Source organism: Nelusetta ayraudi, unplaced genomic scaffold (assembly GCF_046127955.1).
Source record: "Nelusetta ayraudi isolate G7.1 ecotype Tasmania unplaced genomic scaffold, CSIRO-AGI_Nayr_v1 ptg000007l, whole genome shotgun sequence".
Lineage (NCBI taxonomy): Eukaryota > Metazoa > Chordata > Actinopteri > Tetraodontiformes > Monacanthidae > Nelusetta > Nelusetta ayraudi.
This window is the reverse complement of record NW_027466057.1, coordinates 5421266-5446822: the sequence shown is the minus strand read 5'-3', so window position 1 is coordinate 5446822 and position 25557 is coordinate 5421266. Positions and strand designations below refer to the sequence as shown.

At 40.8% G+C, this 25557-nt stretch overlaps 5 protein-coding genes across 7 annotated transcripts; 2 read left to right on the top strand and 3 right to left on the bottom strand.

The window, feature by feature from the left end:
• The first annotated feature begins 703 nt into the window (after positions 1-703).
• Positions 704-3584, top strand: chmp3 (charged multivesicular body protein 3). Of its 2 annotated transcripts, none has more exons than XM_076018100.1 (6): positions 704-736; positions 1607-1667; positions 1930-2109; positions 2219-2340; positions 2496-2610; positions 2754-3584. In XM_076018100.1, exons 1-6 carry the CDS (start codon positions 719-721, stop codon positions 2891-2893), a joined length of 636 nt encoding a protein of 211 aa, XP_075874215.1. In that variant the 5' UTR covers positions 704-718; the 3' UTR covers positions 2894-3584. The 2 variants fall into 2 exon arrangements, with proteins under 2 accessions (XP_075874215.1, XP_075874214.1); XM_076018099.1 differs by lacking the exon at positions 704-736 and adding an exon at positions 1018-1176.
• Positions 3585-4835: 1251 nt separating this feature from the next.
• Positions 4836-12376, top strand: reep1 (receptor accessory protein 1). Its single transcript, XM_076018098.1, has 8 exons — positions 4836-5103; positions 7078-7150; positions 7282-7358; positions 7512-7632; positions 8051-8164; positions 8705-8864; positions 10139-10416; positions 11226-12376. Exons 1-8 carry the CDS (start codon positions 5072-5074, stop codon positions 11295-11297), a joined length of 927 nt encoding a protein of 308 aa, XP_075874213.1. The 5' UTR covers positions 4836-5071; the 3' UTR covers positions 11298-12376.
• A 1025-nt stretch (positions 12377-13401) lies between these two features.
• On the bottom strand, positions 13402-14810 carry mrpl35 (mitochondrial ribosomal protein L35). 2 transcript variants are annotated; one of them, XM_076018101.1, is made up of 4 exons: positions 14691-14810; positions 14293-14458; positions 13724-13868; positions 13402-13654 (listed from the first exon to the last, which is right to left on the bottom strand). In XM_076018101.1, exons 1-4 carry the CDS (start codon positions 14719-14721, stop codon positions 13466-13468), a joined length of 531 nt encoding a protein of 176 aa, XP_075874216.1. In that variant the 5' UTR covers positions 14722-14810; the 3' UTR covers positions 13402-13465. The 2 variants fall into 2 exon arrangements, with proteins under 2 accessions (XP_075874216.1, XP_075874217.1); XM_076018102.1 differs by having other exon boundaries at positions 14311-14458.
• Positions 14811-15542: 732 nt separating this feature from the next.
• LOC142883318 (uncharacterized) lies at positions 15543-19906 on the bottom strand. The gene is made up of 9 exons (XM_076018097.1): positions 19708-19906; positions 18426-18599; positions 18163-18301; positions 17978-18066; positions 17784-17847; positions 16793-16881; positions 16593-16705; positions 16361-16517; positions 15543-16209 (listed from the first exon to the last, which is right to left on the bottom strand). The coding sequence occupies exons 1-9, from the start codon at positions 19904-19906 to the stop codon at positions 16052-16054; spliced, it is 1182 nt and encodes a 393-aa protein (XP_075874212.1). The 3' UTR covers positions 15543-16051.
• Positions 19907-20809: 903 nt separating this feature from the next.
• On the bottom strand, positions 20810-25033 carry cfap99 (cilia and flagella associated protein 99). Its single transcript, XM_076018096.1, has 15 exons — positions 24334-25033; positions 24110-24251; positions 23911-24005; positions 23725-23831; positions 23452-23629; positions 23276-23356; positions 23013-23081; positions 22817-22903; positions 22606-22694; positions 22145-22349; positions 21878-22019; positions 21637-21788; positions 21345-21550; positions 21049-21220; positions 20810-20954 (listed from the first exon to the last, which is right to left on the bottom strand). The coding sequence occupies exons 1-15, from the start codon at positions 24445-24447 to the stop codon at positions 20892-20894; spliced, it is 1902 nt and encodes a 633-aa protein (XP_075874211.1). The 5' UTR covers positions 24448-25033; the 3' UTR covers positions 20810-20891.
• Positions 25034-25557: the final 524 nt, after the last annotated feature.

Sequence of the window (25557 nt, the reverse complement as noted above, 5' to 3'; positions counted from 1 at the left end):
AGGAGTGTAAAACGCTTTCATGTGGTAGGTTACAAATAAGTGGGTGGGGCTTTGAGAGGCAGAGGAGGAATCATGATGGCAGGTTTAGCAAGACTGGGATATTTACACAAACCTCTCTGAACAAATGTGCGCAAATGACTGGTGCTGACTCAATGCATGTGTTGTGAGAGTGGAGCAACATGACTTGACAGAATACAGTAGAAAGACCAATAGTAATTTTTTACACATCATGCACATTACAATTTGAAATACAGTGCATTTGTGGATCTTTACTTGATCCAAACAGCAGAGTGGCAGGTCGGGTTTTGTTTGTTTTTCACTCCGTGCTTTAACGTATGAGGTGTGTTGTTACATAGTTGCTGTTTTCTGGGGACAAACGACAATCAAATTTCACAATGAATGAAAAAGGAACAAAACTCAAAGGACATTGTCAGGATTGTTTTGGTTTTTTTCTACATTGGGAAACCATGTCAAAACCTCTAACACCCTTGACAGTGGGACAGAGTAATTAATTAATTAATTAATTAATAATAATAATAATAATAATAATAATAATAATAATAATAATAATAATAATAATAATAATAATAATAATAAAAAATAACACTTTTTAGTTTTTATATTGTCAAGAATTCCACTTGCCTTTTATCTTTGTATGTTTATATTAGTGGACATTTTTTGCTGACGTCGTGTGATGATTGTAGAAGGAGAAGGAAACATGCTAACTTCCTCAGGGGTAAGTTTTTTTTTGTTAAGCTCGATGAGAAAAATAATCATGAAATTGTCCGTTTTTGTGCAGTTTTCATTCATTATTTTTTTGATGAATGAAAACTTTAATAATTTCCTCTGAAAATAGTACTGGGTGATGTGATTACTCTATTTCATCATCTTTATATTAAAGTAGATATTTTAATTTAGCAGTATTCATTAGTTCTTTAGTGAACAGTTCCATTTCAAGTGGCCTATATTTCCTTCAAGTGAACCAGATAGACCGACAGCTCTTCATGTTGGAACTCAGCCCAGTGGGCCGAGCCAAACTAGGAAGTGCCAATTGCTCAGGCTCGGCTAGCTTGCTAGCTCATCGTACTTATTGGTAGTTTGGTCAGCTCACGTTAGAATTTCGTTGTCATAATGGGGCTATTTGGTAGGACATCGGAGAAACCACCAAAAGAAATGGTGAGCCCTGGCAGCGGAACACCAAAACTATATTTGAGATGTTTGTCAAGAATGAGAGAAACGGCGTCGCATTTTGCTAACGCTAGCCTGCTAGTCGTGATTCGTTCAGACACAATATCGCACTCCTAGTCACTGGCAGTCAGTGGTTTTACATTAAATTCTCAGTATTTTATGTTACTATTATATGTATGACAACTTTATTTTTTGATGCTTTTCTCTCCAGTAGAGTACTAGTAAGCAAACAAGCTAGCACTCGTCTTCTGGTTGAAGCTTCGACGTAAACAAATCCCAGTGGTTGATATCGCTGTCGTATATAAATGAGCTGTTCTGATGCCCATTTTTTATTAATCATTATCATTAGGACGAATACATTTAGAATTTGAATTGCTAGAACGTAATCGTAAAGTTTAATTGCTGTGTATTATTTCAGGTTGATGAGTGGAGTCGAAAAATCAGACGAGAAATGCGCGAGCTTGACAGGCAAATCCGAGGTAAGACATGATCAGCAGATAATTAAAATTTAAAATAGTGATGATAATACGATAAATATTTTCTTATCTAATATTTGTGACGTTCCACAATTTAACAATGAGCAAATGTACTGCACTTTTGTTTTTGCATTTGGAATACACTATTACTTTTTTTTTTTTTTTGCTTGGTTTTGATGTGGTTGTAATCTAAACGTGCTATTACGATTTGTGACATCAATTATTCTAAGTGCATATGAAATGTCTTTTTTTTTTTTAATTTCAGCTATTCAAAGGGAACAAGACAAAGTCAAAAGATCAATTAAAGATGCTGCCAAAAAGGGCCAGAAGGATGTGTGTGTGGTTCTCGCAAAGGAGGTGATACAGTCAAAACGAGCTGTCAACAAACTTTATGCAACCAAAGCCCACATGAACTCTGTTATGCTCGGAATGAAGAATCAATGCGGTGAGTTCGGGAGTGTGGCATTTTGAGCCCAACTCCAGTGTGGAAATGTTTCCCGAACTATATGTGCGCGTGTGTGCTTCAACTCTTATCACTTCTTCGGGTTCTTTAGCTGTTCTGCGTATTGCTGGGGCGCTGCAGAAGAGCACAGAGGTGATGAAAGCCATGCAGAACCTGGTCAAAGTACCAGAGATTCAGGCCACCATGAGGGAGTTATCCAAAGAAATGACAAAGGTTAGTAGGGCTCCAAATGCTTCATCTAAATGTCTGTACTGTGACGTTATTACAAGAAATTAAACACAACACCACATTTTCTTTTTGTAATTCTGTTATTTGTGTTTAATGTATACATTTATAAGTTATAAAATGTTGATATGCTCTCATTTTAGGCCGGCATCATGGAGGAAATGCTGGAAGACACGTTTGAGAGCATGGAGGATGGAGAGGACATGGAGGAAGAAGCAGAGGAGGAAGTTGACAAGATTCTCTTTGAGATCACAGCAGGTGAGAAAATGTGCTCTGCTCTTCACTTTCACTGTGTGTGTTTAATAAATATGTACCCCAAGAGTTCTTGTTCTGAATTACAGTTCAGTGCCACAAACAAATATCACTGACGGCACTCTATCGTGGTTCCCTCGTTTCATTAGGTGCCCTCGGCAAAGCACCAGTCAAAGTCACAGACGCCCTGCCTGAAATGGAGCCAAGTGGAGCAATGGCGGCTTCCGATGAAGAAGCGGAGGAAGACATTGAAGAGATGCAGTCGAGATTAGCTGCTCTGAGGAGCTAAAGTGAACTGCTGCTGTCCTGTCAAAGTCAGAACTCCAGTGCGGACAATTGCGGTGTGGGTTTTACAATTCTGAGCATCTTCTGTGCTTTGTAAACTGTCACTTTACCTAATCATCTGGGGGATTACCTTTGTGCGTTTGCCATTGAATTATTTTGTATAATGAATGTTATTGGTTATATTCATCAGGAAAGAAAAATGTGTTTTTTCTTCGGTGTAATTTTAATTATCTGGATTTCCTCAGATAAGTATTATCCAAAGGCAAAAGGAAAGTTTGAGAGGGTGTACATGACGTCAGTAAAGAGCCTGCTGTGCCTACCATGCTGTGCGGTATTGGGTACATATGATCCAAATCAGTAATAATAACAGAAGTTTAACAACAGTTCACTTAATATCACATCTGAGGTCTCTTGTGAGATACGTGATGTGAGCAACAGCTCCTCTGATTACCCTGCTAAGATTAACAGAGTTGTCACAAACACTATTATTTTAGGATTATTTCTTTTTTTTTCTTTTCTTTTTTTAGATATGTATCCATTCTATCGTTGTGCGAGTAATGCAAGTGAACTTATTGTAATGCTCACATTATACTCCATTAATCCTTTTCTGCATTACTTTCAGCAAATTAAATGTTTGGCTATTTATCAAGACTTGGTTTCCTCTTGGTAGGAAGTCATTAAAACGTTTATTAGTGCAGAGTCTATGTATCCTATTTTTTCCTACTTAACTGGGAAATTAAACTTTTAAGAATAAATGTCATTGATATCCCTGAAGCAATGGGAATGTCAGGAGCTGCTGAGATGAGAGAAATGCTTGTCAGCACCTTGGCGTTCATCCCGTTCAGAAACATATTTTTTATATGGCAATAGAAATGAACTAACGTGTCAATTTTTTTAGGATTTTTTTTTATGCAGTTCCTTTAAGCTGGACAAAGGGGTCGTTGCGGCAGACTAAAGCTTTTTATGCATAGTAAGAAGACCTTGCCTTAGTTCTTTTGCTGCAGTTTGAAGGTCACAAACTGGACAAAACAAGGGTACTAGCGTCCTATTGGAGCAGGTCTACCCAGATTTGGTGATGGGAGCGCATGTCTGAGCAGATTAAGACTGTTTAACATTTTGACTCATGAGTATTTTAAAGGACCGGAGTGTACCATTGAGGGATGTTGGCATGATATGGAAGAGACATGTTTTATTGAGAGAAATGCACTAAAGTAACTGCTAAATTGATAAATTTCTATGTAAAGTGCATTTCTTTTCTAAGAAGGTAGCCAGAATGAGATCTGTTCTGGATTCTGCTTTTCCCATGTATCACAGTTCAAAAAGATGTGAGATCAAGTGGGTTTGATGAAAATAAGGATTAACGCTGACATTATTTTCAATTTAACAATAGCAACAATTATAATATGGATTTAGAATTGTTGCTATTTTTTATTTTAGACCACATAACTTTTTATAATCAGTGTTGCATTACACAAGATGTAAAATAGGTAGTGGGAATTTATAAAGGATAAAGCAAATGTGAGACAGAGGGTTGAAAATAATTGTACGTCCGTAGAGGAAGTTCAAAAAGGACTCGCCTTGAGGGGCCTTTAAATCTGTATGCAAACATTTTTTTTCTTTATTAAAAAAAGTGGGAATTCGTTTGGTCAGTCTTGATTGCAATTTGACAGAGAGAAGCAAATCATTTATTCAGAGCATTTTCCCCAAAGACCACAACCCCAACATAAACACTTTTTCATTTAAAAACATTTTCTGTGCCTTGTGTTTGGCGCCTACTTGGTTGACAGGTGTGACCGTCTACACCTTTGCTCAGCAATGTGGCCTGGTTTGCAAATGATACAGTGGACAACATATTCCTGGGTCTCGATAAAGTTCTGGGGGGGGGGTTAACAAACGAGGCGCACAGACTCAAATAATAAATTTGATTGCTCGCAGAAACATGTCCTCAACCCATTCGGCACGCTTGGTTGCTGAACAACGAGGGGTCGCCTCGCCTTCGCGATGCAACACTGCCATCTATGGGCAAGACGCGCTCCGCTCAATTGTTTATTCTCCACCATCACGTTTGCGCCCGTGTGCGTCCGCACCGACGCAGCCGCTCTGGACGCGCACGGCGCGCCTGTCATCTGGAGGAAACTCCTCCCCGCCGCCCGACAGCGCGTCCTGTCGCCTCTCCAGCGCAATGGTCTCCTGGATCATCTCCAGACTTGTAGTGTAAGTCTTTTATTTATTCGTTGTTGTTTTGTTTTGTCCTTGCAAACATTAATTTGCGTGGAACTCCCGTCATTTGGGCGAGGTTGATGCTAGGTAGATCTTCGCTTCGTGGGCATCGACCGGAGGACCCTCCACCCCTTCCCCGCAAAATGTGTCTTGCGGTGGATCCCAATCTGACAGTGTGTACGGAAAAAGCAGATGCAGGTCTGACTGGTTCTGACTGAGGGAGGTTGGAGGATTAAAAAAAATAATAATAAAAAAATCGAATTCCTCAGGATTGCACTTGTCAGCGGTAGCGCTGTGTTCCTCGGCCCTTGTACGTATGTATATGTGTGTTTATCCAAACAGGGCAGCCAGCACTCTTTGTCCCTGGTGTCGGTGCATTTCAAAACGCCCGATAAACACAAAGAAGGACGCGATGCGCTCAGTGATCTTTATTGTCGCGCGTGAAGCGAGTCAGAAATTCGAGGCGTATTTCACTGGCACGGCCCTTAATGTCAGCGAGTGGCGAGGGTGACTTCACACAACAGGAGGAGCGAGTGAGGAGACACTCTGTTTGGTGTCCCATATTGGCGATCGAGCAGGAGAGAGGGTGAAAAAGAAAGACAAAAGGGATGGGTCACGCTCCTCATGTTACAATCCAAGACGTGAACGTGGACGAAGGGCGTGTTTTCCCAAGCCCGCTATCAATCTGGAAGAACGCGATGTTATACCCGCACCTGTCAAAGTTTCGACTATTTTTACCTGCGCAAAGTGTGAATCAGCGTTATTGGCGTTGTGGCGTTCACTACTAGCCGCAGGCCCCAGCCTTTAAAAAAAACAAAAAAACAGTGAGGTAATTCGACTTGTGTTGTGAGTGTTCAGGTCCTAAACGTCGTCTGCGTTGTGGATCCACGAGAGTCGAAACGCGCACCCTTTTTTTTTTGTTTGTTTATCCCCTTCCCACTTTATGAAGGCGCAGAGAGTTGGCCAGGCCGGAGAGGTTGCAACGTGATGTGGGTCAGTAACATGATCAGCTCTCACTCACAGCTGTTGCTTGGCTGTGTCACTCCAACTCAGTCCCGTCCTAGTGTGTGTGTATGTGTGCGACTGTGTGCCCGGGACAGCCAGGCCAACAGCACAGGTGTGTGCACACGAATAGAATTGAAAAGTAAAGGACGAAAAAAACACATGGAGACTAATTTTACCTCCTGGTTTGGAGGTGAAGTCCAGAAAGAAAGAAAAAATCAGCAAGAGGGCATTTAATTTTCGTCCTGGCTGCTTTCTTGCCAGGAATCACCTTTGCACGCTTTTGTCTCACTCAAGGTCAGGTGTTGATGTCTTGACTAGACAGAGCATGACTGAGCTCTACCTAATTAGTGTGTTTTTGTTTGTGTAGTTGTGTTTTATTTAGGTTCTTATTTGAAAATGAGAAATTCTTATTCGTATGACATTCAGGTCATAGAAATAATTGTCAATTGTCCCCTATTGTGCATACGCACAATATTTTAAAAAAATATTTCCGTAGCCTGAGAATTCCCTTGAAATCAGAATTTTCCACCCATCGCCTCTTTGGTTCCTCTTATTGTCAAGAAAGGCTGAACCTGCAGTTATAAAAATCATCTTTGTGATGTCACAAGGGGCACTGATACATTTTGCCAGGTCAGCAATAATGCCCCAACTATGTGTTCCTTCTTGCCTCTGAGGCCACCTTGCCACCCCTTTGATACTGTCCCTGTCTCAACATGTGGAGGGTCCAAACAAGCACTGGTTTTGGTGGGAAGCTGAAACCAAACATTTTTGCAGGGGGTCTGTAAACAGACGCTAAGGAATGCTGCTTTTTCTGAGATCTACAGTTATTTGCTTGTTTGTTCATTGTCCACGCCTGCTTCACTTGAGATGAAACACAAAGATTTCTTAAAATCTAAAAATGTCTGATATAGGAACTATGATTTCTTGCTGGCTGCAGTTTTCAATGTTGACTTTTCTCTTTAGAGTCGTGTTTGGCACGCTATATCCTGCTTACTCGTCTTATAAAGCTGTGAAATCGAAAGACGTGAAAGAATACGTGAGTATATTATTTCAGTCTTTACTCTAGGAAATATTATCAAATAGCATCACGCAGGCTATGATCTTCCAAGATGTTTTTGCTGCATTAGCCATCACTCTGTTAACTATTTGCGTATCTGTTTCTTTCAGGTGAAATGGATGATGTACTGGATAATTTTTGCTCTTTTCACCACTGTGGAAGTATTCACAGATATGTTTATTTGTTGGTGAGTGACCTTTGTCCTACCTCGGCCCTGTTACTAATGATTTACCCCGTGACTGTTTAGGTAGCCCAAAATATATTGTCACGTCTATTTCAAACATGTTTTTGTCATCATGCTTTGTTCCCCTTTGGCTCCAAAATGGTCTCCTGTTTTCAGGCTTCCTTTCTACTATGAACTGAAGATAGCCTTTGTGGTGTGGCTGCTCTCCCCTTACACTAAAGGCTCCAGTGTCCTATACAGGAAGTTTGTTCATCCCACGCTTTCCTCAAAAGAAAAGGTGAAAAGCCCTTCCTTTGTCAGATCATCTTTTTCGCGCAGTTGAGGGAAAAGGCTTTGGTGAAAATGTTGAGCCTTGTTGAGTGCCGTGTCCTGACAAAAATCACTTCAGCAATGCAGCTTCAGGGAAACTAAACAAAAAAAGAAGTACCTCACATGCTAATTCACTTCCCCACTTAAACTGTTAAAGATGTGACGGCAGGGACAGGACACAGGAAATGTCAGGGCTCCCCTATTTTCTTTTTTTCTTTTCCTATTTCCTCCGAGTCTGAGTTGGGAGACAGACAGGGGGCCGAGGCAGACAGACACACAATTAAATCAGGATTACAACAGAAATATGAGACATAACCAGCGTTTTTGCAGATCAGCTGGCTAATGACAAACAATGCGTCCGTGTGCATTTTTTCTGTTGTTCCAAGGAAATTGATGACTATATTGGACAAGCCAAGGACAAAAGCTATGACACACTGGTGCATTTTGGGAGAAGAGGGCTGAATGTTGCTGCCACTGCTGCGGTCATGGCTGCGACAAAGGTAATGCAGACTCTGAGCTTGTTTTGTCCTCACCCAGAGGTACAGCAGAGGGTTGATGTGGATATGAATATTTTAGCCTGTTATTTTTTACATTAAAAATAAAGTGTATTTTTTTTTTTTTTTTTAACAAAGAATAGTCATTCGCCTATAAACAGAATGTTCATGTCATCTTTTTTCTGTTCTGGATTAGTAAAAACTGCCTCACAAGACCTCCCAAACATGTTCAATGTCTAGTAAAGCTTCAGTTTAACAAGAAGCTAAATTGTTAGCTAAAGTATTTTTGATTCAAACTGTAAACAGAGGGTTAAAATGCTGGTTTCCTGAGATTATAGTTTTTTTATTCATTATTTGCACAAGGCTGCTTTGTTTATCATTATTTCACCTTTATTCAACCAAGTCAGTTGAGAACGATACAAAAGAATAATCACTGAAGCCCTGAAAGAAAAATAAAGATCTGGAAATTAGTGTAATACGGGGCCTTTGAAATGATCTTCTCAGCTAATGTTGAAGAATCACCACAGTCCCTCTTACTTATCCCAGAGCCAAGGCGTCCTGTCTGAGAGACTGAGGAGTTTCAGCATGCAGGATCTGTCTTCGTACGAGTCTGAGCCCGGTGACGCCGGCCCCGGAGCTACACAGGTGCCGGCAGCGCAGCATCGAGTGAAACCCATGACGCGCAGCAAGTCAGAGAGCTACAAAGGTGAGTCCCATCTGTCCAGTGCAGTGGAAGCACGATGGATGCCGTCTGAATTAATCAAGCTAAGCAAGTTATATAAGCACATCACAAACACCTATTTTGGTCTTCACGCTATGTGAGTTTTGTAATGTGCATGTGAAAACGTGAAACACGCCGCCTGTTCTCGAAGAACATTAGCCGTAATAATAATCCAAATTGTATAGCAGTGCACAGTTGGTTTTGTGTGAAATAGATTATCGTGTAGATTTCTGTCTTCCTGTTTCAGCTTGTTTAAGCTGACTGATATTGTTCCGTACCTCTGCTGGCCCCATAACCTCGGCCCTGCCTTCCTGTTTGCAGCGGCTCATGCCTCCCATGGCTACCAGGCTAACCCATCCTGTGACAAATCTCACATGTAGCTGTTGGCGAGATTTGTTCTTATTTAACATCTTGTGAAAACAGCTGTTGTTTGTGTTAATGTCTATTCTTTTTTTTTCTCTCTCAGATGGTTTTTTTATTTCTGTGGAGATAAATTTAGACTTGACATTTAGACTCTGCCGTTTATGCAATATGAAAGAAAACAACCCTAGGCGGGCACACCTTTGCACGATAGCATGAAGTTACAATTGGTAATACCTGGGGAATATTAAGATAGCAGTACCTTCAACAAAAAAAGAATGTGAACTGGGTCTCATGCCTTTGAATTTAGGGTATTTTATCAACATTTTTCCTTACTTTCCTTCAAAAAAAATCCTGTATTAACGCCAGATTTGTCTCTCTCTCTCTCTCTCTCTCTCTCTCTCTCTCTCTCTCTCCCTCTCTCTCTCTCACACTCTCTCTCTCTCTCTCTCACTCTGTATATAACTGCTACTACTATGGTTTTAATTTAATATTTTTATTATTTTAAAGGCCAGGTCTCAAACAGAAAAAAAAAAAAAAAAAAAAATCATAATTCTTTTGGAATAGTGACTAATTTTCAGGCTGGTTTTCAGCTGAGGTTTGTTTCATGTTTGCAAGAGCTCATGAGAGTACAATACTGTTTGGAAGACACCATGAAAAGTTTATGACACCATCAAGTCCCTTCACTGTATCAAATGAATGCAAGTGGACACATTTATACAGAGGACCGACACTGTATCTCTGCTTTGGCTGTCATGTGATCTGCAATGGGCCAACACATCACAGCACAGGCTTACATAACAAACAAAGGCAGTCATATGGGTTTTGCAGTTGCAGTCAACCTTAAGGCGGCTGCACGCGTCGCTCACCCCCTCCGTCGGCTTTCTGTTGCCGTGCAGGAGAGGATGTTGATATGACTGAGTATGAGGTGTTGAGGTTTGACCAACGGGACTCCAAGGGGTTGCCGTCCGAGACCGCTTCCGCGTCCGAGTCCGACTCCTTCTCGCCCGTCACCCTCTCGCTGACGCCCCCGTCCTCCCCGCCCTCCACGCCCTCTGCGCCCTCTCCGCCTCCCACTCCCCCAGCCCCGGAGCGGCCCGAGGAGGTGGGCGGGAAAGGGGCGCAGGCAGTGTCCAGCTCCCCACAGCTGAGGCTGGCAAAGAGGAAGGCACCCGAGGTACACCATCCTCGTCCACGTGGCTGCTCAGCTGCTGCCTGCCTCTAACTGCCCCCCCGCCCGCCTCCCGAGAGTGGTGACGTACTCACCCCTTCACTAATCTCCGTTGCTGTGTGCCACCCCAAATCATCACGGTCCAGCTCATCCGCAACTACGCTACAAAAACATCGTTTCTGCGCTGTTGGAGCTGAATCATGTCTTAACTCTAGTGGAATAACCGTGTGTTTAAATAATGGTTAATATGTCATCTTGCTGTGAGCGGCATGGGTAAAGTCCAGACGTCAACCTTTTGGTGTCCTAATTCACAAAGTGATTTTGATCCTGAGGTGAATGAGCCCCTAATAAGATATCTAGTACCATTGTTTACTGATTGACATGACACTGGCATTCACTAAACAATGCCAGTGTTGTATGATTGTTATGTTATGTTATGTATGACTGTGTTTGCCCAACAAATCCCTTTAACAAAAGGGTGACAAAGAAAACGAAACAAGTGCCGTCTGCTGCCAAGTTTCAGATCATACAAATAAACAAACGTAGTACTAGGCAGCCCAGGATAATCCAGAAAATACAGCATGTCAACCTTTGTCCAAAAGATTTCAGCACAGTGCTGCATTCAGACATTTACAGCTTCATTATTGAAGAAACGTCTTCCAGGGTTATCAATACGGACAGTGTGTTTGAATCAGAACAGCCCTGTTTCGGGATTTGTTGATAATGAGAACAGCACAAACGAATACATGACTGTGTTTTTTTACTCCCCAAAGCTGTTATCTGATTTATTTCTGTCCCCTTCCTGTCCCTCGCAGCCACCTCTTAGAGTCTTAAGGCCCTTCACAAGATCCAGGAGTGCTCTTTCCTCAAACAATGAAGCCATGTGAACAAATCCTGCAGACTCCTCCTGCTGCCTTCGCTGCAAACGAGTGAATACACTGAATGGCCAAAATCTACGTGACAGAAGCAGCCTTGCTTTGGCATAAGGTATTACCAAAGTGACCTATGATGATCCCTCTATAATAAGAGTATCGCTTGCGGCTCTTGAGTTAATTTAATTTTTGTTTTTTTTAAGAGGTTTTCAACATTTTATTTGAGCAAAGGACTGAGTGGGCTTCATGCTGGTGTTGAAATTTTAATTTGTGTGTCATTATTTTAAGTTTGCGTATGTATTTATGTACAGTTTGCGTGTAACCCATCTTTCTCAATTGTTAGTTTTATAAATACACATAAAGGTGTATAAAAGCAGTTGCATGCATGTCTTCTGGGCCCTGATGCCGCTGTCTCCTAAACAGAATGTATTGTCAAATCCTACAGCTGGCATTGAGAATGTGTGAAAGCCAAGGATTATATAAAAAAAAAGGTGTGTCTGTGTCTCCCCTTATTCTATCTGTTGTGGAGGAACATCTGTGATACATGCACTAATTTACATTGAGAGGTGTTGGGAACCAGGCACCCTAAAACACGTGTTAGTTACCTAGAAATTATAATCCAGAGTTGAGACAGCCTCACGCGTCACAGTGAAAAGATGAAAAGACAAACAGCAGTGGGCAACACTTCTCGGTTATTTACCTCTGAATCAAAGCCTTAAAGGACCCAGGAGAAACACATCAGAATATCTTTTTTTGCACTGTTAGACATAAAATCACTGCTTTTTCCTTAAAATTGACATACATTTATCTAAATGGATTTGAAGCATAGTATCATTTCATCATTATTATTCTTGTTACTTATGATTTTGTGGTTACGCCATGTATGTATTCCTCAGCGTCGCATAAAAAAATGAAACCACTGCAACAGGTTTCCCAGTGGTGCAGACTGTTTTTGACAATCTACTGTTCCACTGCACATGTTGTCACTTAATCAACTGTTTTTTATTTGTTAGTGATGAAATTAGATTTTCAGCTGTAGCAAAAAAAAACGAAACAAAAACATGAGTAAACATACATAGATGCATAAAAAACCCCATAAAAAAGCAACTTTTTTCATGTTTGAAATCACTGTGTAATGTTTCGCTGTAATGTCCCACTGCAATTATCTGACCCTTTACCTGTTTCTTTTATGTTTTAGAAACTCATGAGTAATTCTATTGGATTGCAAGGTTTGCACGTTTGCACTCCACTTATTGTATGGACGCACTATCTGATTACATACTGTACTTTAAACACTGAGCCTCAATCATAGCAACATTTCACAAAACAGTATCATTGTATTACTTATTGGATGCAGCAAATGTTTCTTTGGCGTCTGCGTGTTGTGTCATTTAAGGGGGGGCTTGAAGTTTTAGTGAGGAGCATCTCAGGTACAATTGGTCTGTTTACACGTCATATACTCAGATGTAGATACACTTATTATGCACATAAAAGGTAATTTAATGGTGATTATGTGTCTGAGCTTTAGGTTTTAATCAGTGTTAGTGCTGGAAGTCAGAGTCCTTCAATTTAAATGTCATGCAAAGTAAAGTGGAGAGAAAAAAAAAGGTTACTGAGTAGCAGATTTGTGTACTTGTGCGTAGTCTGACAAACCCACCACTGCATGATGTTTAATGGTTTGTGCGAAAACTGGAATTGAGGATTATGTGCGAAGCTGCAGCCTCTCCAGATGGCTTAATTGTAAACACTGATTTTTGAGTGTTGATTTGGAGGAAGAAAACATGTTCTGCCTACATGCTTAAGAGGTGGCTTTCTCCTCTGTCTTATTTACTGTTCAATTACCCGGTTTGGCTTTTTTGCCATTAAGTAACACTACCTTACTAAATTATGACCTTTAAGACCTTTTGTTCTGGCAGGCCAGAACGTCAAATTAACGCAATTCAAAATGCAGTGAGTAACACAAGAAACAAAAGTAATGACATGATGGTTTCTGGGTTTATGTTTCTTAACTATTCAACAATATAAACATTTGTTTAAAATGATTTACATCCATTAAAGATCAAGCAAAACTTTTGTGTGGAAGTGTTTTGTGTTGTCTTACAAAAAAAAAGGAGTCATCTCAGATATATGTTTTTTCTTTATTACATGAAATTTGAACACAGCAAAATATCACAGAAGGACAATTACACTTTCAGGTTGACCCGATTATGATACTTTTGGTATGGATCATCAACATACCAATTCCTCCTTTTCCAAAAAGAGGTTGTCATTTTATCCAGAAGTCTGCTTTGGGTTTTGTTACAGAAGACATGTTCCCTCAGACGCTTACGTCGGGCAGGTTTCTTCTTCCACAGTTTCTTTTTGTATCCAGCCTATAAAAAAACAAGAACAAGTCAAACTAGAAAACACTCTTTGCGTTTATGACAGTTAAAGACTTGTACCTTGCGTCTGATCCAAAGGCCACAATGCAGCCTCATGAACCTGTAGACTACCGATTTTACAGTCTTCCTCTTCGCCTTCTTCACGCTGTAATAGGTCAGGCTTCTGCTTTGTTGCTGTGTTCCACTTGGAAAAAGAGCTGACACCCTAAGCAAATATGTCAAGAAGGTTCAATGCACTCAGACTATAAAATTTCTTATCACTGAGAACACACAATTGTTAAGTTACTGTCTCAGTCATCTTAGTACATCAGACACAAAATTCAAATGAAATGTTTATTTATTGTTTTAGTGTAAGGCTGAAATAAGTAAAACATTTAACTAAACTTAAAAAATAAATGCGACAATACATATTCGCTAAAAGTCTCTTTTTATTTCCTCTTTGTATTGATCCAAAATATTGTATTTCTTTCCCATTCACTTGAAAGTTATCATTAAAAAAAACGCCAGTGGGTTCAAATATAACAAATCACAGGTGTTCATTAATTATCGTAATTAATAATGATGGGACAGCTTTTCTGCTATGATCTTCAGATCGGAGCTTTCTCAACCTGTCAACAAACGTCCGTTACCGTTGCAGGATGTTGTACCGAGGCGTCTGAAAGACTGCAGCCCGCAAAGGAGCACCGACAGCAGCTGCAGGGTGTCCACCGACAACGGGACGCTGGCTGAGGTTAGAGATGTGACACAGTTGCGGTGGCCTGGCACACAACGAGGCGGACAGAGGCCTCAGCAGCCCTGTCAGACACAAAAAAAAAACAAAATGAAAACACGATAGTGCAATATGAACAAGGTGAAGTCCCAGCGTTGGTGTAAGCTAGAAAACGTACGGCGTTACATGCGAACCAAATGCGCGGGGGTGGGGGGGCAGGACAACAATTTTAAAGTTGTATAATATTGGTGTATTCAGTATTCAGTTATCAGAATGTGTGATGTGTTTAGAAATCAGTGAATAACTTAAAGTACATACCGGACACCCTCCGTGCCAAGGAGGCCGCCATTTTTTCTTCTAATATGGCCTTGTGTACGGCGTCCTGCTAGGGCCAAAATTGATGCGTAGCTGCTAAATTTTTACGATGCACAGTTATCGCCACCTAGTGACCGCTTTTCATGTTAACTGATAGCAAATAGGCATGAAGTACATTACACATACAATTGAATATCCACTTGACTAAAATAAACACCATATGAAAAGCCTAATGTAACTTTTATTGTGGTAATTCTAATGTACCATTCCATCACTTTTTTTTTTATTTAGAACTCTGCTGTTAATAATTGACAACCTGGGTTTCATGATGATTAAAAAAAAAAAAAAAAAAAAAAAAAAAAAAAAAAAAAAAGTTGTTCAAACATTTAAAACAAATCCAGTAAAATCGTTTTAAAAGCTTTTTTTTTTCTTTTAGAAATATTCAGTAATTTCATTATACCTTCTTATAATTCACATTAACTCAGTTATGTGCACAACTGAAAGGTTTCTTTCTTCCATGAATGCCCTACATGCAGAATTATTTTTCTCATCTGGGTGCTGCAATTCGTCACAGTCTCTCTGTTGTATGTTCACAAAATGTGAAACCACAAGACTGTGGTCAGTGCTGTATTTTGTTCGAGTGACTTCCCATTTTTCTTGGCTGGCATGAACTTTGGCGACCTTTTAATTACCCTAGCTTTCTTGACAAGCATTTTTACTTTCAAGAATGTCAATAATTAGTACTATTTATGTACATTCGTTCTCCCAATTTCATGCTCAAATTTTCACATATTGGTGTTCTTTTAAAAGCTGTAGACTAGTATTTCCTAGGTTGAGAAGAAGACAACACTTGGGTTAAAAATGGTAGTTTTCTTTATTCGAAACATACAAATATGACCTTGAAAAAGCAGAAAAGAAGTTGACCATAAGCTTTTAATCTAATTAACACAATATGTATCAGTAAACAAAAAGAGCTGTCTGAACCACCCACACAACTGGCAACATTTCTTAGTGAAAAAACTGTGCATCCCTGCCCAGTACATGCACGCCATCTTGTCCTTGTTGATCTAATGACCTATCATTATTTAAGTGGATGTTTAAAAAAACAAACAAACAAAAAAAAAAGGTTGAGGGTTTATTTGTGAGTGGAACAGTGAAAGAAACTATTAGAATTCACAAGAGAGTCAACTTCAATCTTAAAACAACTGTACCGTATTCTGGCAAGCTGGCAGACCGTCAAAGCACTCTGCAAGTGTCAGTCCAAGATTTCAACATCGGCCTTCTTTTAGTTTATTTGCTTGCGCTTGTCACCCATATGGTCACGGTTTATGTTCTCCTACCAAACACAGTCAAAGTGTTCTGCTTCACCAACCAGCATACACAGGTTCCGCATCACACGGAATCCCATAGTATCGACCCTGCGGCCGCTCTTTGTGTAATAGCGGTGCTCGGGCTACATGCAGCTCGCCGTCACTTTCTCTCCGCCGGCGTACGACAATTAAAATGACGAACAGTAGGGCAACTGAAAAGAAACAAGACAAGAGGTTATGAAAAATTATGTTTGAAAACAAAAAAACAAGACAAAATTATAGCATTTGCTCCTCTGTGTCCTGTTTATTAATGATAAAGCAGACATTAACTTAAAAAAACAGTTACAATAGTTTCTTACGTACCCCCACCACCGATCACTAAAAGGGCAATGGTGACAGGCGCAAATTCACAAGTGTCCCCTGCTTTACGGAAGAAAGTCTCCATGCAGTAGCTGGGGGACAAGCTGCCCGAGGGACAAAATGCATCGTTGGGACACAGGATGGGGTTTACATCCGGGCTCTGGTGAGGAACAACATCAATTGTCACTGGACATATGCAAGTTTTTCTTTTTTAAATATACAAGACAATGCTCACCGGGCAGTAATGATTCTCTGGGCAAATATCACAGCTCTCCTGGCCCCAGTTGATCTGAAAGGAGCCACTGCTGCAGATTTGACACATAGTCTGATGGGGAGCCTTGTGCATACCTGCTCAAAACCAGATGTCACATGGACGGATATTCAAGCTTCCTTGTTACAGCTTCCGACCCTGCAGCATTCAATTTGCGTGATTACCTGGCCGACAAGGCGTGCAGGCTCTGGAAGCGGTTTGCAGCGCTTCTGTTCCTCCAGGACACACCTGACACTCATGGCAAGCAGTGGAGCTGTTCAAGACATAGAGCTCAAGTTCATCATGGTAAAAATACAAACATTCTTCGCTTTATTTGGTTGCATCAAGTCAAAACTAAAGTTATGAAACATATGAAGGGTAGATTTTAAAGGGATTAAACCAAAATAGTCATTCTTTGTCAAAAATAATTAATAATTGTTTTACTAATTCATTAATTAACTAATCTATTGTCAATAATCTTTTACCCTTAGGTGCATACTGCTGCCACTTCATTTCTTCCTCTTTGTACTTTTTGTTCAATTGTCACAAAAGTTATGGTAGAAAAGTGTGCGTTGAAAGGCCAGTGTCAATGACAACTGAGAACCAAAGCTTAATTCATTCATCCAAATGGACATTTTCTCCTCTTTTTCCGAAATCCCCTCAAGGGATTCATGACATCGTTCACATGTGACAAATGAATATGTTCTGCCCCCAGCCACAGCTAATGCCGGCTGCTGAAGCATAAAAATACCAAAGCTGGGTCTGTTTAGAGCTGCTGCTACAGCTGGGTTTCACTGACAGACATGTCAAGTTGTTTGCTACTGATCCCAACTGCAGGTCACATGAGACAGGATTACGATATAACTAGAACTTTGGAGCCGACAAATTTTGGAAGTTAATCTGCACATCATCTTCTATTATGTTTCCATGGCATTCCAAAGTGTTTCAGTAGCCCTTAACACCCTAACACCCTTACACTTCTAAATTAAATCAGAAGCCGCGGAACTGGGTCTTGTGTGTCGGTGCAACTGTGCTGGCAAAGGCAAACATGGGATAAAAGCATGTGATGTTAGAGCAGGGTGTTTACCAAAGTTCAGCGCTGACTCCCACATCCAGAGCAAGAACAACAATAAACATGGACAAATTGAAATCCATGACCAGTTCAGTGGAACCTACTTGCAGAAAGTACCTAGCATACACGGTGAACAGGAAATGGAACTTGGGTGTGAAGCAAAGAATCCTGTAAGCAGCAGAGAAAAGGGGAACTCAGTTCTGCTTCATTTTAGTTACAAAAATACAACCACTCTGCCATTTTTGTATTGCTTTGAAAAGTCAAGAACTTATTTGTGAGAACCAACACCTAAACACACCTGGCGAACAACTTGTGCAGTCGGCTTCTCCGGTGTTGTTGTTGAAGGACCCAGGAGGGCAGGCACTGCATAATGGAGCGCCTGTCATACTGTACAGTATCAGAAATAACACAAAAACACCACAAATGGGACGATGAGCCAGTAACATTATTAGTTTTTCTTGTTAACGAGGTGTATATACTCACTTTGTGTAGTAACCACGGTCGCAGGGCCAACACTGCTGCTGCCCACTTAGTGGCTGATAGAAGCCTCTGTTACATGCCAGGCAGGCCCCTGGGAAGAGACACAGCCCAGGGTTGGAGCAGCATGAACACAAGAGAGTATCTGTGGATAGAAGGGAAAAAAGTTAATTTCTATACACTGATGTCCTTTCTATCCAATTTCTATTAATTATTGTTACTGCATTTTAAATTATATGGATAAATCCAAACATGGCTTTGTGACTCACTGTTGTCATACTGCGATCCAGGTGCACACGGCTCGCAAGTGGAAATGTTGAATGTGGAGCAGCCTGGGGTTGTGCTACTCAGAATCACGGGAGTCACAGTCAGAGTGGTCACATTCTCTGTGAGAGCGGTGCTCATCACAGTGGGACTTGGTGTGGTCTGGCTCAGCGCCGTGCCTGGAGGAGGACAACGGGTGACTCAACTTTGACCTCTTCAAGGAGCATGACACAGGGCCACGGTGACTGAACTGAATTAATTTCTCCGCTGTGATTGGTCTTTTTGCAACTTCAAAGTTTGACAACTCCAACATGACAATGGGAATGATGCAGTAGCATTTGTATATTGTACATTTTGAAAAAAAATAAAACATACATCACATAAATTTATCAAAAATAGACTTTTCAAACATCTGAAAATGAAATATTTGATTTTGCCGATCTCAATAATGGAATAAAGGAAGCATAATAATGTAATCTAAAGTGGTCTGATCTGAAAATCATTTTGACAGCCTGAGGTTATTTTTCTTTATCCAATTTCTTTGCGTTGTTATGTTTCCAACCCTCCTTCTTTACAACTTAATCAACTAATGCTTTATATTGGAGAATATTCTCACCCAGATTCCTATGTAATTGGTGTAGGCTACCAGGATACATGAGGCGAGGCAGCAGCAACACGCACAAGCACAATCAGCCAAACAGAGCCTATATTGTGAGCATAATCACATTAGACGAGTGCTTAAGTGGTTTCTTGATATGAACCATCCTCCTCGTGAAATTGCACTATTCAGAGAATGTCATGTGATGAAAGTTAGTAGCATGTCTCAAACTGGTAGACATGGTTCCAAATGACACACATCGTAAACATCTGTAACCCCGTATGTGTAAAAGTGTGAAGGGGTTTGTGCAGAATATGAAAAATTGTAGCAGCATGTAGACTACAATGGATGCAGCCAGTGCAAGAATGACTGTAGCAGCAAATGACTGTTAAGAGATAGAAGTGCAAAAACATCTCAACTTACATGAAGTAATTGATTCATTCCAGTTTTAGAAGCATTTGTTGCACATTTGGCCAGAATTAGCCACCATCACTACACAATTTCACAATTTCAATGTATGGTGTTTCCATACGCCAAATATTCACTCTACTCTACTATGACAGATTTGTAATTAACATTACCACATTTTTCTCAGCCACTTCTGCAACATGTACAGTATGTACGCCGTGAGTCCTCTCGGATTTAAAAAGTGCGTAGCTGCCGCTTTAATCGCCGGGGCTCAAACTTACCGATGAAAAAAGAGGCGCATATCACGGTGACAACTCCCAGACTGTCCATCCTCCACATTGTAATCGAGCACAACCGCCAAACAGTGTGAGGCTGCACGGCATCACATCTCTGACGAGCAGTCCGTCCGCCTGTTTTTCCACACAGGACGCCCGAGACTCGCAGCTTTCTCTCATCAGTTTCATATGACAAAACACACATCATGTGATTTCGCTTTAGAGGGAATAAGAGGGCTGGATTCCGGCTGAGCTGCTGTTACATGCGATGGCCAGCAGAGGCGCCCAACGTCGGTCGAAATAGATAGATAAATAGATAAATAGATAGATAGATAGATAAATAGATAAATAGATAAATAGATAGACAGATAGATAGATAGATAGATAGATAGATAGATAGATAGATAGATAGATAGATGCTTTAAATACAGAAGTTAGTACTTATGAGTCATTACAGTTGTTCTGCCTGACATTCAGTAATTATTAATCATCAATTCATCATCTTGGCTCAAATTCATCAGAGAGAGGAACATTGGGCCATAACTGACGCAGTAACCAAAACACCGAAGCCACAAGTCAGACGCCAAGATTGTGTTGGGGAAGAGAAACTACTGTCATCTGTCACAAGTTCAGTTCTTTCTTCCCTTTTCACTCACATAAAGGTACAGCTGTCATATGGAACACCAAACTGGTGGCGACTCTGGCATTCAAGGGCATCAGAGGACAGCTGTTCTGAGGGGGCCACAGTGGCAGATCTCCACATCACTGAACATTTTGTGTTTCACCAGGTGGAACGGGTTGCAGTTATTAAACTCCAGTGAGGGGTGGCCATTGACAGTGATCTGGTAGCTGTCCGGGAGACAATGATGAGCAGGATGAAGGAAGAGCCGCTAGTGGGCACATAGTTGTGGTAGAATTGGCCAGGAAACCACATTCTATTCCACTGGGCACCAAGGCTTGCTGTTCATCATACTGCATATAAGCTTTTGCTTTTGCTTTTGCTAAACATATCACTACATGTTGTGCAGCAATTCCAAAAGGAAAATTGCGTAAAATGAAATAATGAAAAATGAGAGATAAGCCAACTCAAAATGTCCTGCATCAAATGTTTTTCATGAACAAAAACCTTTATTAATTTATGGGTTAATTAAGGGAAAGAGCCTCTTGACAAAAAAAAAAAATCTTTGTATTTAAACCAAACCATTCTGGATTTGATGCTCTACATGCAGTTCTGATTCTTTCCATGCTTCCTCCTGCAAACAAAAACAAAAATCAGAATGACGAGTAAATAACAAGAATAAGAAGAACACCCACTGATGAGGTAAATCATTGCGCTGAAATGCATACCTCTTTGTTTGACTCTCTTTTTCGAGCTGTGCGAGCAGCAGAGGCTTTGGCCCTTTTTCTGGCACTCTGCTTTAGTCTTTGGTATTCTTGCTCTTTCTCCTCAAGCTTCTTCTGTAGAGCCAAAATCGTCTCGTCTTTGGCCACCATCTGCTGCTTGTCTTTCTTCTCCTTCCTGAATTGCACAGAGAATAATTACAGGTGTAAGACTTGTATATTTGTGCGCATGTCCAGAAAACAAGCCAGACAATTTCTCTGCACTGCAATTTTCAGTCTAGTGCAAAACCAGTTTGGCTTGCCTGAGAGCAGTAAGATGTGCCTGCGCTCTCTTTTGAAGGTTGATGGCTTCTTGTTTCTCCAGCAGCAGCTTTTCATTCCTCTCTTTATCCATTAAGATTCTCTCCCGTTTCTCCTGCTGGTCCTGTCGCTGCGCTTCCCTTAGGTGAGCCAGCCGCTCCTTGAGCTCAAACAGGGACATCTCTCCCAGCAGGCCGTGTCCTGCAGTCTGACATGTGACAGCTGAGATTAGCTATAACACGATTAAGTTTAAAAAATTACGTGAGCGGGAACCGGTCTCTTTTTCTTCCCCACCTCTGTGTCATCAAAAGTCCTCATTTGAATGTGAGGAAGCGATTCGACTGCGTGGATTTCCTTGATGATTTGAAATTTCTTGGTGAGCTCAGCGTGGGCCTCCTCGAGTGCCAGACGGAGGAGTTCTCGATTTTGCTCAGAGACCTCTCGCACTGTGAAACGTGAAGTGTGAAAATGGCGTCAGCGTCAGAAAGACAAGGTGTAGAAGAAACAAAACATGGCATGAGATGTGAAAGCCCACCAATATTTTGCTTCATTTTTCGCAGCTTCTCTTGAACTGTCTTGGAGTTCTTGTGCCCTTCTGCCACTTGTTGCACCAACTCCCTCATTTCTTTGTCCTCCTGCATTCTTCTCTCAGCATATCTCTGCATTTGCCTGACTGCCTGGAAACATCGACACCCAAGATCAGCAACACCATTTTTTTGTTAAAATAAATGCAGAACCCACGTGCAAACATAAATTCAGTCAGCCGTTTCACACGAAATGTTTTTTTTTTTTGAACAAGCACCTCTTCTTTCTGCAGCTGAGCAGCCTTTTGGTTGCGTTCCATCATGCGTGCTGGAGCAATGGCTGCTTCCTTATGACTCATGAGTCCCTCAAGGTGCCTGCGCTCGATCCTGGTCTGCTCGTCCTGAAGGTCTTTCTCTCGCATCTCCCTCTGCCACTGAAGGAAAGCTGTGGGCTCCTGAGCCCCCTCCATCAGAAGCTCATATCTGTGTCACAAGTGTCGGCACGCAGGCAGAAGTTGCAACAGTGTAAAATCACAGGTAGGTTTGCTATTTATTTTTTAGTCTTAAAAATCTCAGTCTTGTGGGATAAATGAACTCTATTTGCGTATCTCTTTATCCACTGAAGTCATGGATGAAAAATAATGAACTGAAAATATAGATCCATCAGAGCTCTGATTCAAATTTTTACCACCTAAACGCAGCAAATTTTAGACAGTGAGGTAATAGTAGGTAAATGGACCTTTGCATCTCCTCTTCCAGCTGACGGTCATACAGACCGCCGTGTCTCAGGATGAATGCTCTGTTCATCTTGGCTGGTAAACTGACAGCCTTAATCGGAGAAAAAACATGCACACATGAATTTGGATGCTAAAAAGATCAAAGGATAGAAATAAAGAATATCAATGCGTAATCCGCTGCAGCATGTGTCTAAATAAAGATCTTGTGCTCACCCGCTTAGTGGAAGGAGTTCCAGATGAGTAGATGGTGTTGAACTTCAGTTTTGACTCAAAGTCGGCCTTGATCTGTGAAATTGCCCTCTGCAGTGCAAACACAGGAGTGGATTCAAGATAACAGTTGTCATATTCTTCACTTTTCTTGGTGGCCCGATTGGCACGTTTGCATTCCAATCACCAGCGACAATCTCACCTTTGTGTGTTCAGACTTCTCAGTATTTAAACATTTGAATGGTGTGACACTGGCCTCATACAGCAGCTCCTGCGGGACCAGACAGTATGTCGTTAAGGATGGTGTTCAAAGAACGCGCGATAACATAGTAACAGAGTCACGATCATAACACACCCGTACATGAATATTCAGTCTCACGGAAGTGTCATTGTTTCATGTGTATTGTATCTGTTAACTTTTCAAATGTATGGTGGATAAAAGACCAGGAACAAATGTGGCCATACCTCCGCCGTTAACTGATTCTTTTCTTTACACTCCTCTATCATCTGAATCTCCTTTGGGGCTCTGTACGTGCTGCTCGGTACCTGTTGAACGAATCAAAAATAATCATATAAATGCAGTTTTCTTTATGGTGCATGTGCCGTTTAAAGGAAATGTTGGACATATTTTTTTCACTGACTGGTTTCCATTTTTCCTGCAGGGGAATCAGCTCAGGCAAAGGCACAGCGGGAGGTTTGGGCTGGGTCAGAGAGAACTCCTTCGGTGCTGTGGTTTTGGCTGGCGCTTTCTTCAACTCATTCTGATAGGTCATCGTAACGGCGAGACGATCCATGAGATTGTCAATCTTAGGGCGCCATCTAATGGATGAAAATAAACATACATTTTTCTTGTAAAGGTTAGAGTCTGAAGAGTCATTTTCAGATTTTTTGTTTTGTTTTGTTTTTTGCTCTACCTGAGAAGCGGTTCAATCCAGACTCTTTCCACATATGCAGCATCATAGATTTTATTCCACTCCCCTTGAATCCACGTGTTGAGGTGTGTAAAGAAGAAAGTCAGGAACTGCGATAGAATTGAACAAGATGTAAATTATTGCATTTTTCAATATTTTTACAATATTAGAAAACGGGACGATTCTTACTATTTCCATCTTTTTGATGCCCAGTGATGTGACAATGTTGCCAAAGCAGTCGAGTTCAAGATCTTCATGGGCAAATATGATGAGGTAACAGATAACTGAAAAACAACAGTTCTCCATTGAATGCTTCAAAAACAACAACAACAACAACAACAACAACAACAACAACAACAACAACAACATATTTAGTTCGGGGACTTACCAACAAACCTGGTGCGATCCCTGATGAAGTATTTCCCACTCTGGCGACAGAAGACACTGACGACTATATCTAATAATTTATTGTGCTCAATGCATCCGGATACGATGTCAAGTACGAACTGCCTGTGCACACTGTTCATGTTCTGCAACAAATAATTGTGAATATTACAAAAAAAAACAGACAAACAGTTGAGAGCGCCACATCACTGGTGTGAGACAGCATACCTGCAGATCCATTGAAGCATCTATCATAAAGTCATCCGAACACTGTAGGCCTGAATGGAACTTTTCCAGCAGCACGATGGCTTTCTTGACTAGTTGACCGTAGTTGGATGCCATTTTTTTGTGTGTGTATCACGGAAATCCCTTGAATACCTGGTTGGAGGGTAAGCAAATCCCCCCCGCAAAATCCCTACTTTAATCTCAGAATGTGACGTGGCTATTTAAGCAGTAGCTAATAGTCACAGTGGAAAGTCACATTTCAGATATAATTCACAGGGTCGAGAGTGTGAGGAAACAGTGTCTGGAAAAAAGACCGTCTTACTCTTCCTGTCCTCCGTTTTCAAAGCTTTCAACGAGCTCAGTTGGCAGGAACTCCAACGGACGTACACATTCGTAAGATCAATACTCAGGCAGAGAAAAAAAGGGGGGAAATGTTAATGAAAGAATAGACTAAAACTCCCTTTGAATTAAAGGTCGTGCTAAAGTCAATGTTATGTATCGTGTGTTAATTTTTTCGTAAGAAGCGTTGTGTTCAGTCGTTGCTTAGCAACGCATTGATGTAAACAGATCATAATCCTGCCCATACATCCAAGCAGCAATTTACAGAAGAACACATTTTCTCACTAATCGGGAGATGTATTTTTTTATTGCAATATTTAATCAACACGTGTATTACATAAATATACGGTTAAACAGTCGGCTAAAGACTGACAAGTGTTATCCTTTGTTGGCAGCTATATCAATAACTATGACGTAGTATACAGTGACGTCTGTGCCAGACAATTCCCCTTCACGCGCTGTTAGAAATGGTGGTACCAACATATCATAGACAGACAGGGGCATTTATTGAAGCCGCGTATGGATCAATCCTGATGAATTGGTAATGATGATATACTATATTTTTTTAATAAAATATTCTGTATTGTTACATACACGGATTTATCTCTCTCTATTTTTCACACACACACACACACACACACACACACACACACACACACACACACACACGTAGCTTTCTCACAATGCATGTTTTTTTTTCTTTCAAATTATCACATTAAAATACAGGCAACATCTTGAGCTGACTTCGTAAATTAACCCTATTGAGGACGCATCCATTACACTCACTTTAGTATTGTTGGTAATAAGACATTACAAGCGATTAACTTCTTAAATAAATATATTTGCCGCAGTCGTTAGTATATTCAAACGACCAAATTTTATTTTAAC

Coding starts and splice junctions, on each gene's coding strand:
- cfap99 (XM_076018096.1), bottom strand. CDS start 24,447: ATGGCATCCAACTACGGTCAACTAGTCAAGAAAGCCATCGTGCTGCTG. Junction 24,006..24,109: donor GGATCGCACCAGGTTTGTTG/GTAAGTCCCCGA, acceptor GTTGTTTTTCAG/TTATCTGTTACCTCATCATA. Junction 23,832..23,910: donor GCATCAAAAAGATGGAAATA/GTAAGAATCGTC, acceptor ATTCTATCGCAG/TTCCTGACTTTCTTCTTTAC.
- LOC142883318 (XM_076018097.1), bottom strand. CDS start 19,906: ATGTGTGTTTTGTCATATGAAACTGATGAGAGAAAGCTGCGAGTCTCG. Junction 16,882..17,783: donor ATGCTAGGTACTTTCTGCAA/GTAGGTTCCACT, acceptor TGTCTTGAACAG/CTCCACTGCTTGCCATGAGT. Junction 16,518..16,592: donor CAGAGAATCATTACTGCCCG/GTGAGCATTGTC, acceptor GTTCCTCACCAG/AGCCCGGATGTAAACCCCAT.
- chmp3 (XM_076018099.1), top strand. CDS start 1,132: ATGGGGCTATTTGGTAGGACATCGGAGAAACCACCAAAAGAAATG. Junction 1,177..1,606: donor AGAAACCACCAAAAGAAATG/GTGAGCCCTGGC, acceptor GTATTATTTCAG/GTTGATGAGTGGAGTCGAAA. Junction 2,341..2,495: donor TATCCAAAGAAATGACAAAG/GTTAGTAGGGCT, acceptor CTCTCATTTTAG/GCCGGCATCATGGAGGAAAT.
- reep1 (XM_076018098.1), top strand. CDS start 5,072: ATGGTCTCCTGGATCATCTCCAGACTTGTAGT. Junction 7,151..7,281: donor CGAAAGACGTGAAAGAATAC/GTGAGTATATTA, acceptor TGTTTCTTTCAG/GTGAAATGGATGATGTACTG. Junction 8,165..8,704: donor CGGTCATGGCTGCGACAAAG/GTAATGCAGACT, acceptor TACTTATCCCAG/AGCCAAGGCGTCCTGTCTGA.
- mrpl35 (XM_076018101.1), bottom strand. CDS start 14,721: ATGGCGGCCTCCTTGGCACGGAGGGTGTCCG. Junction 14,459..14,690: donor CTTGGCACGGAGGGTGTCCG/GTATGTACTTTA, acceptor TGTGTCTGACAG/GGCTGCTGAGGCCTCTGTCC. Junction 13,869..14,292: donor CGGTACAACATCCTGCAACG/GTAACGGACGTT, acceptor ATATTTGCTTAG/GGTGTCAGCTCTTTTTCCAA.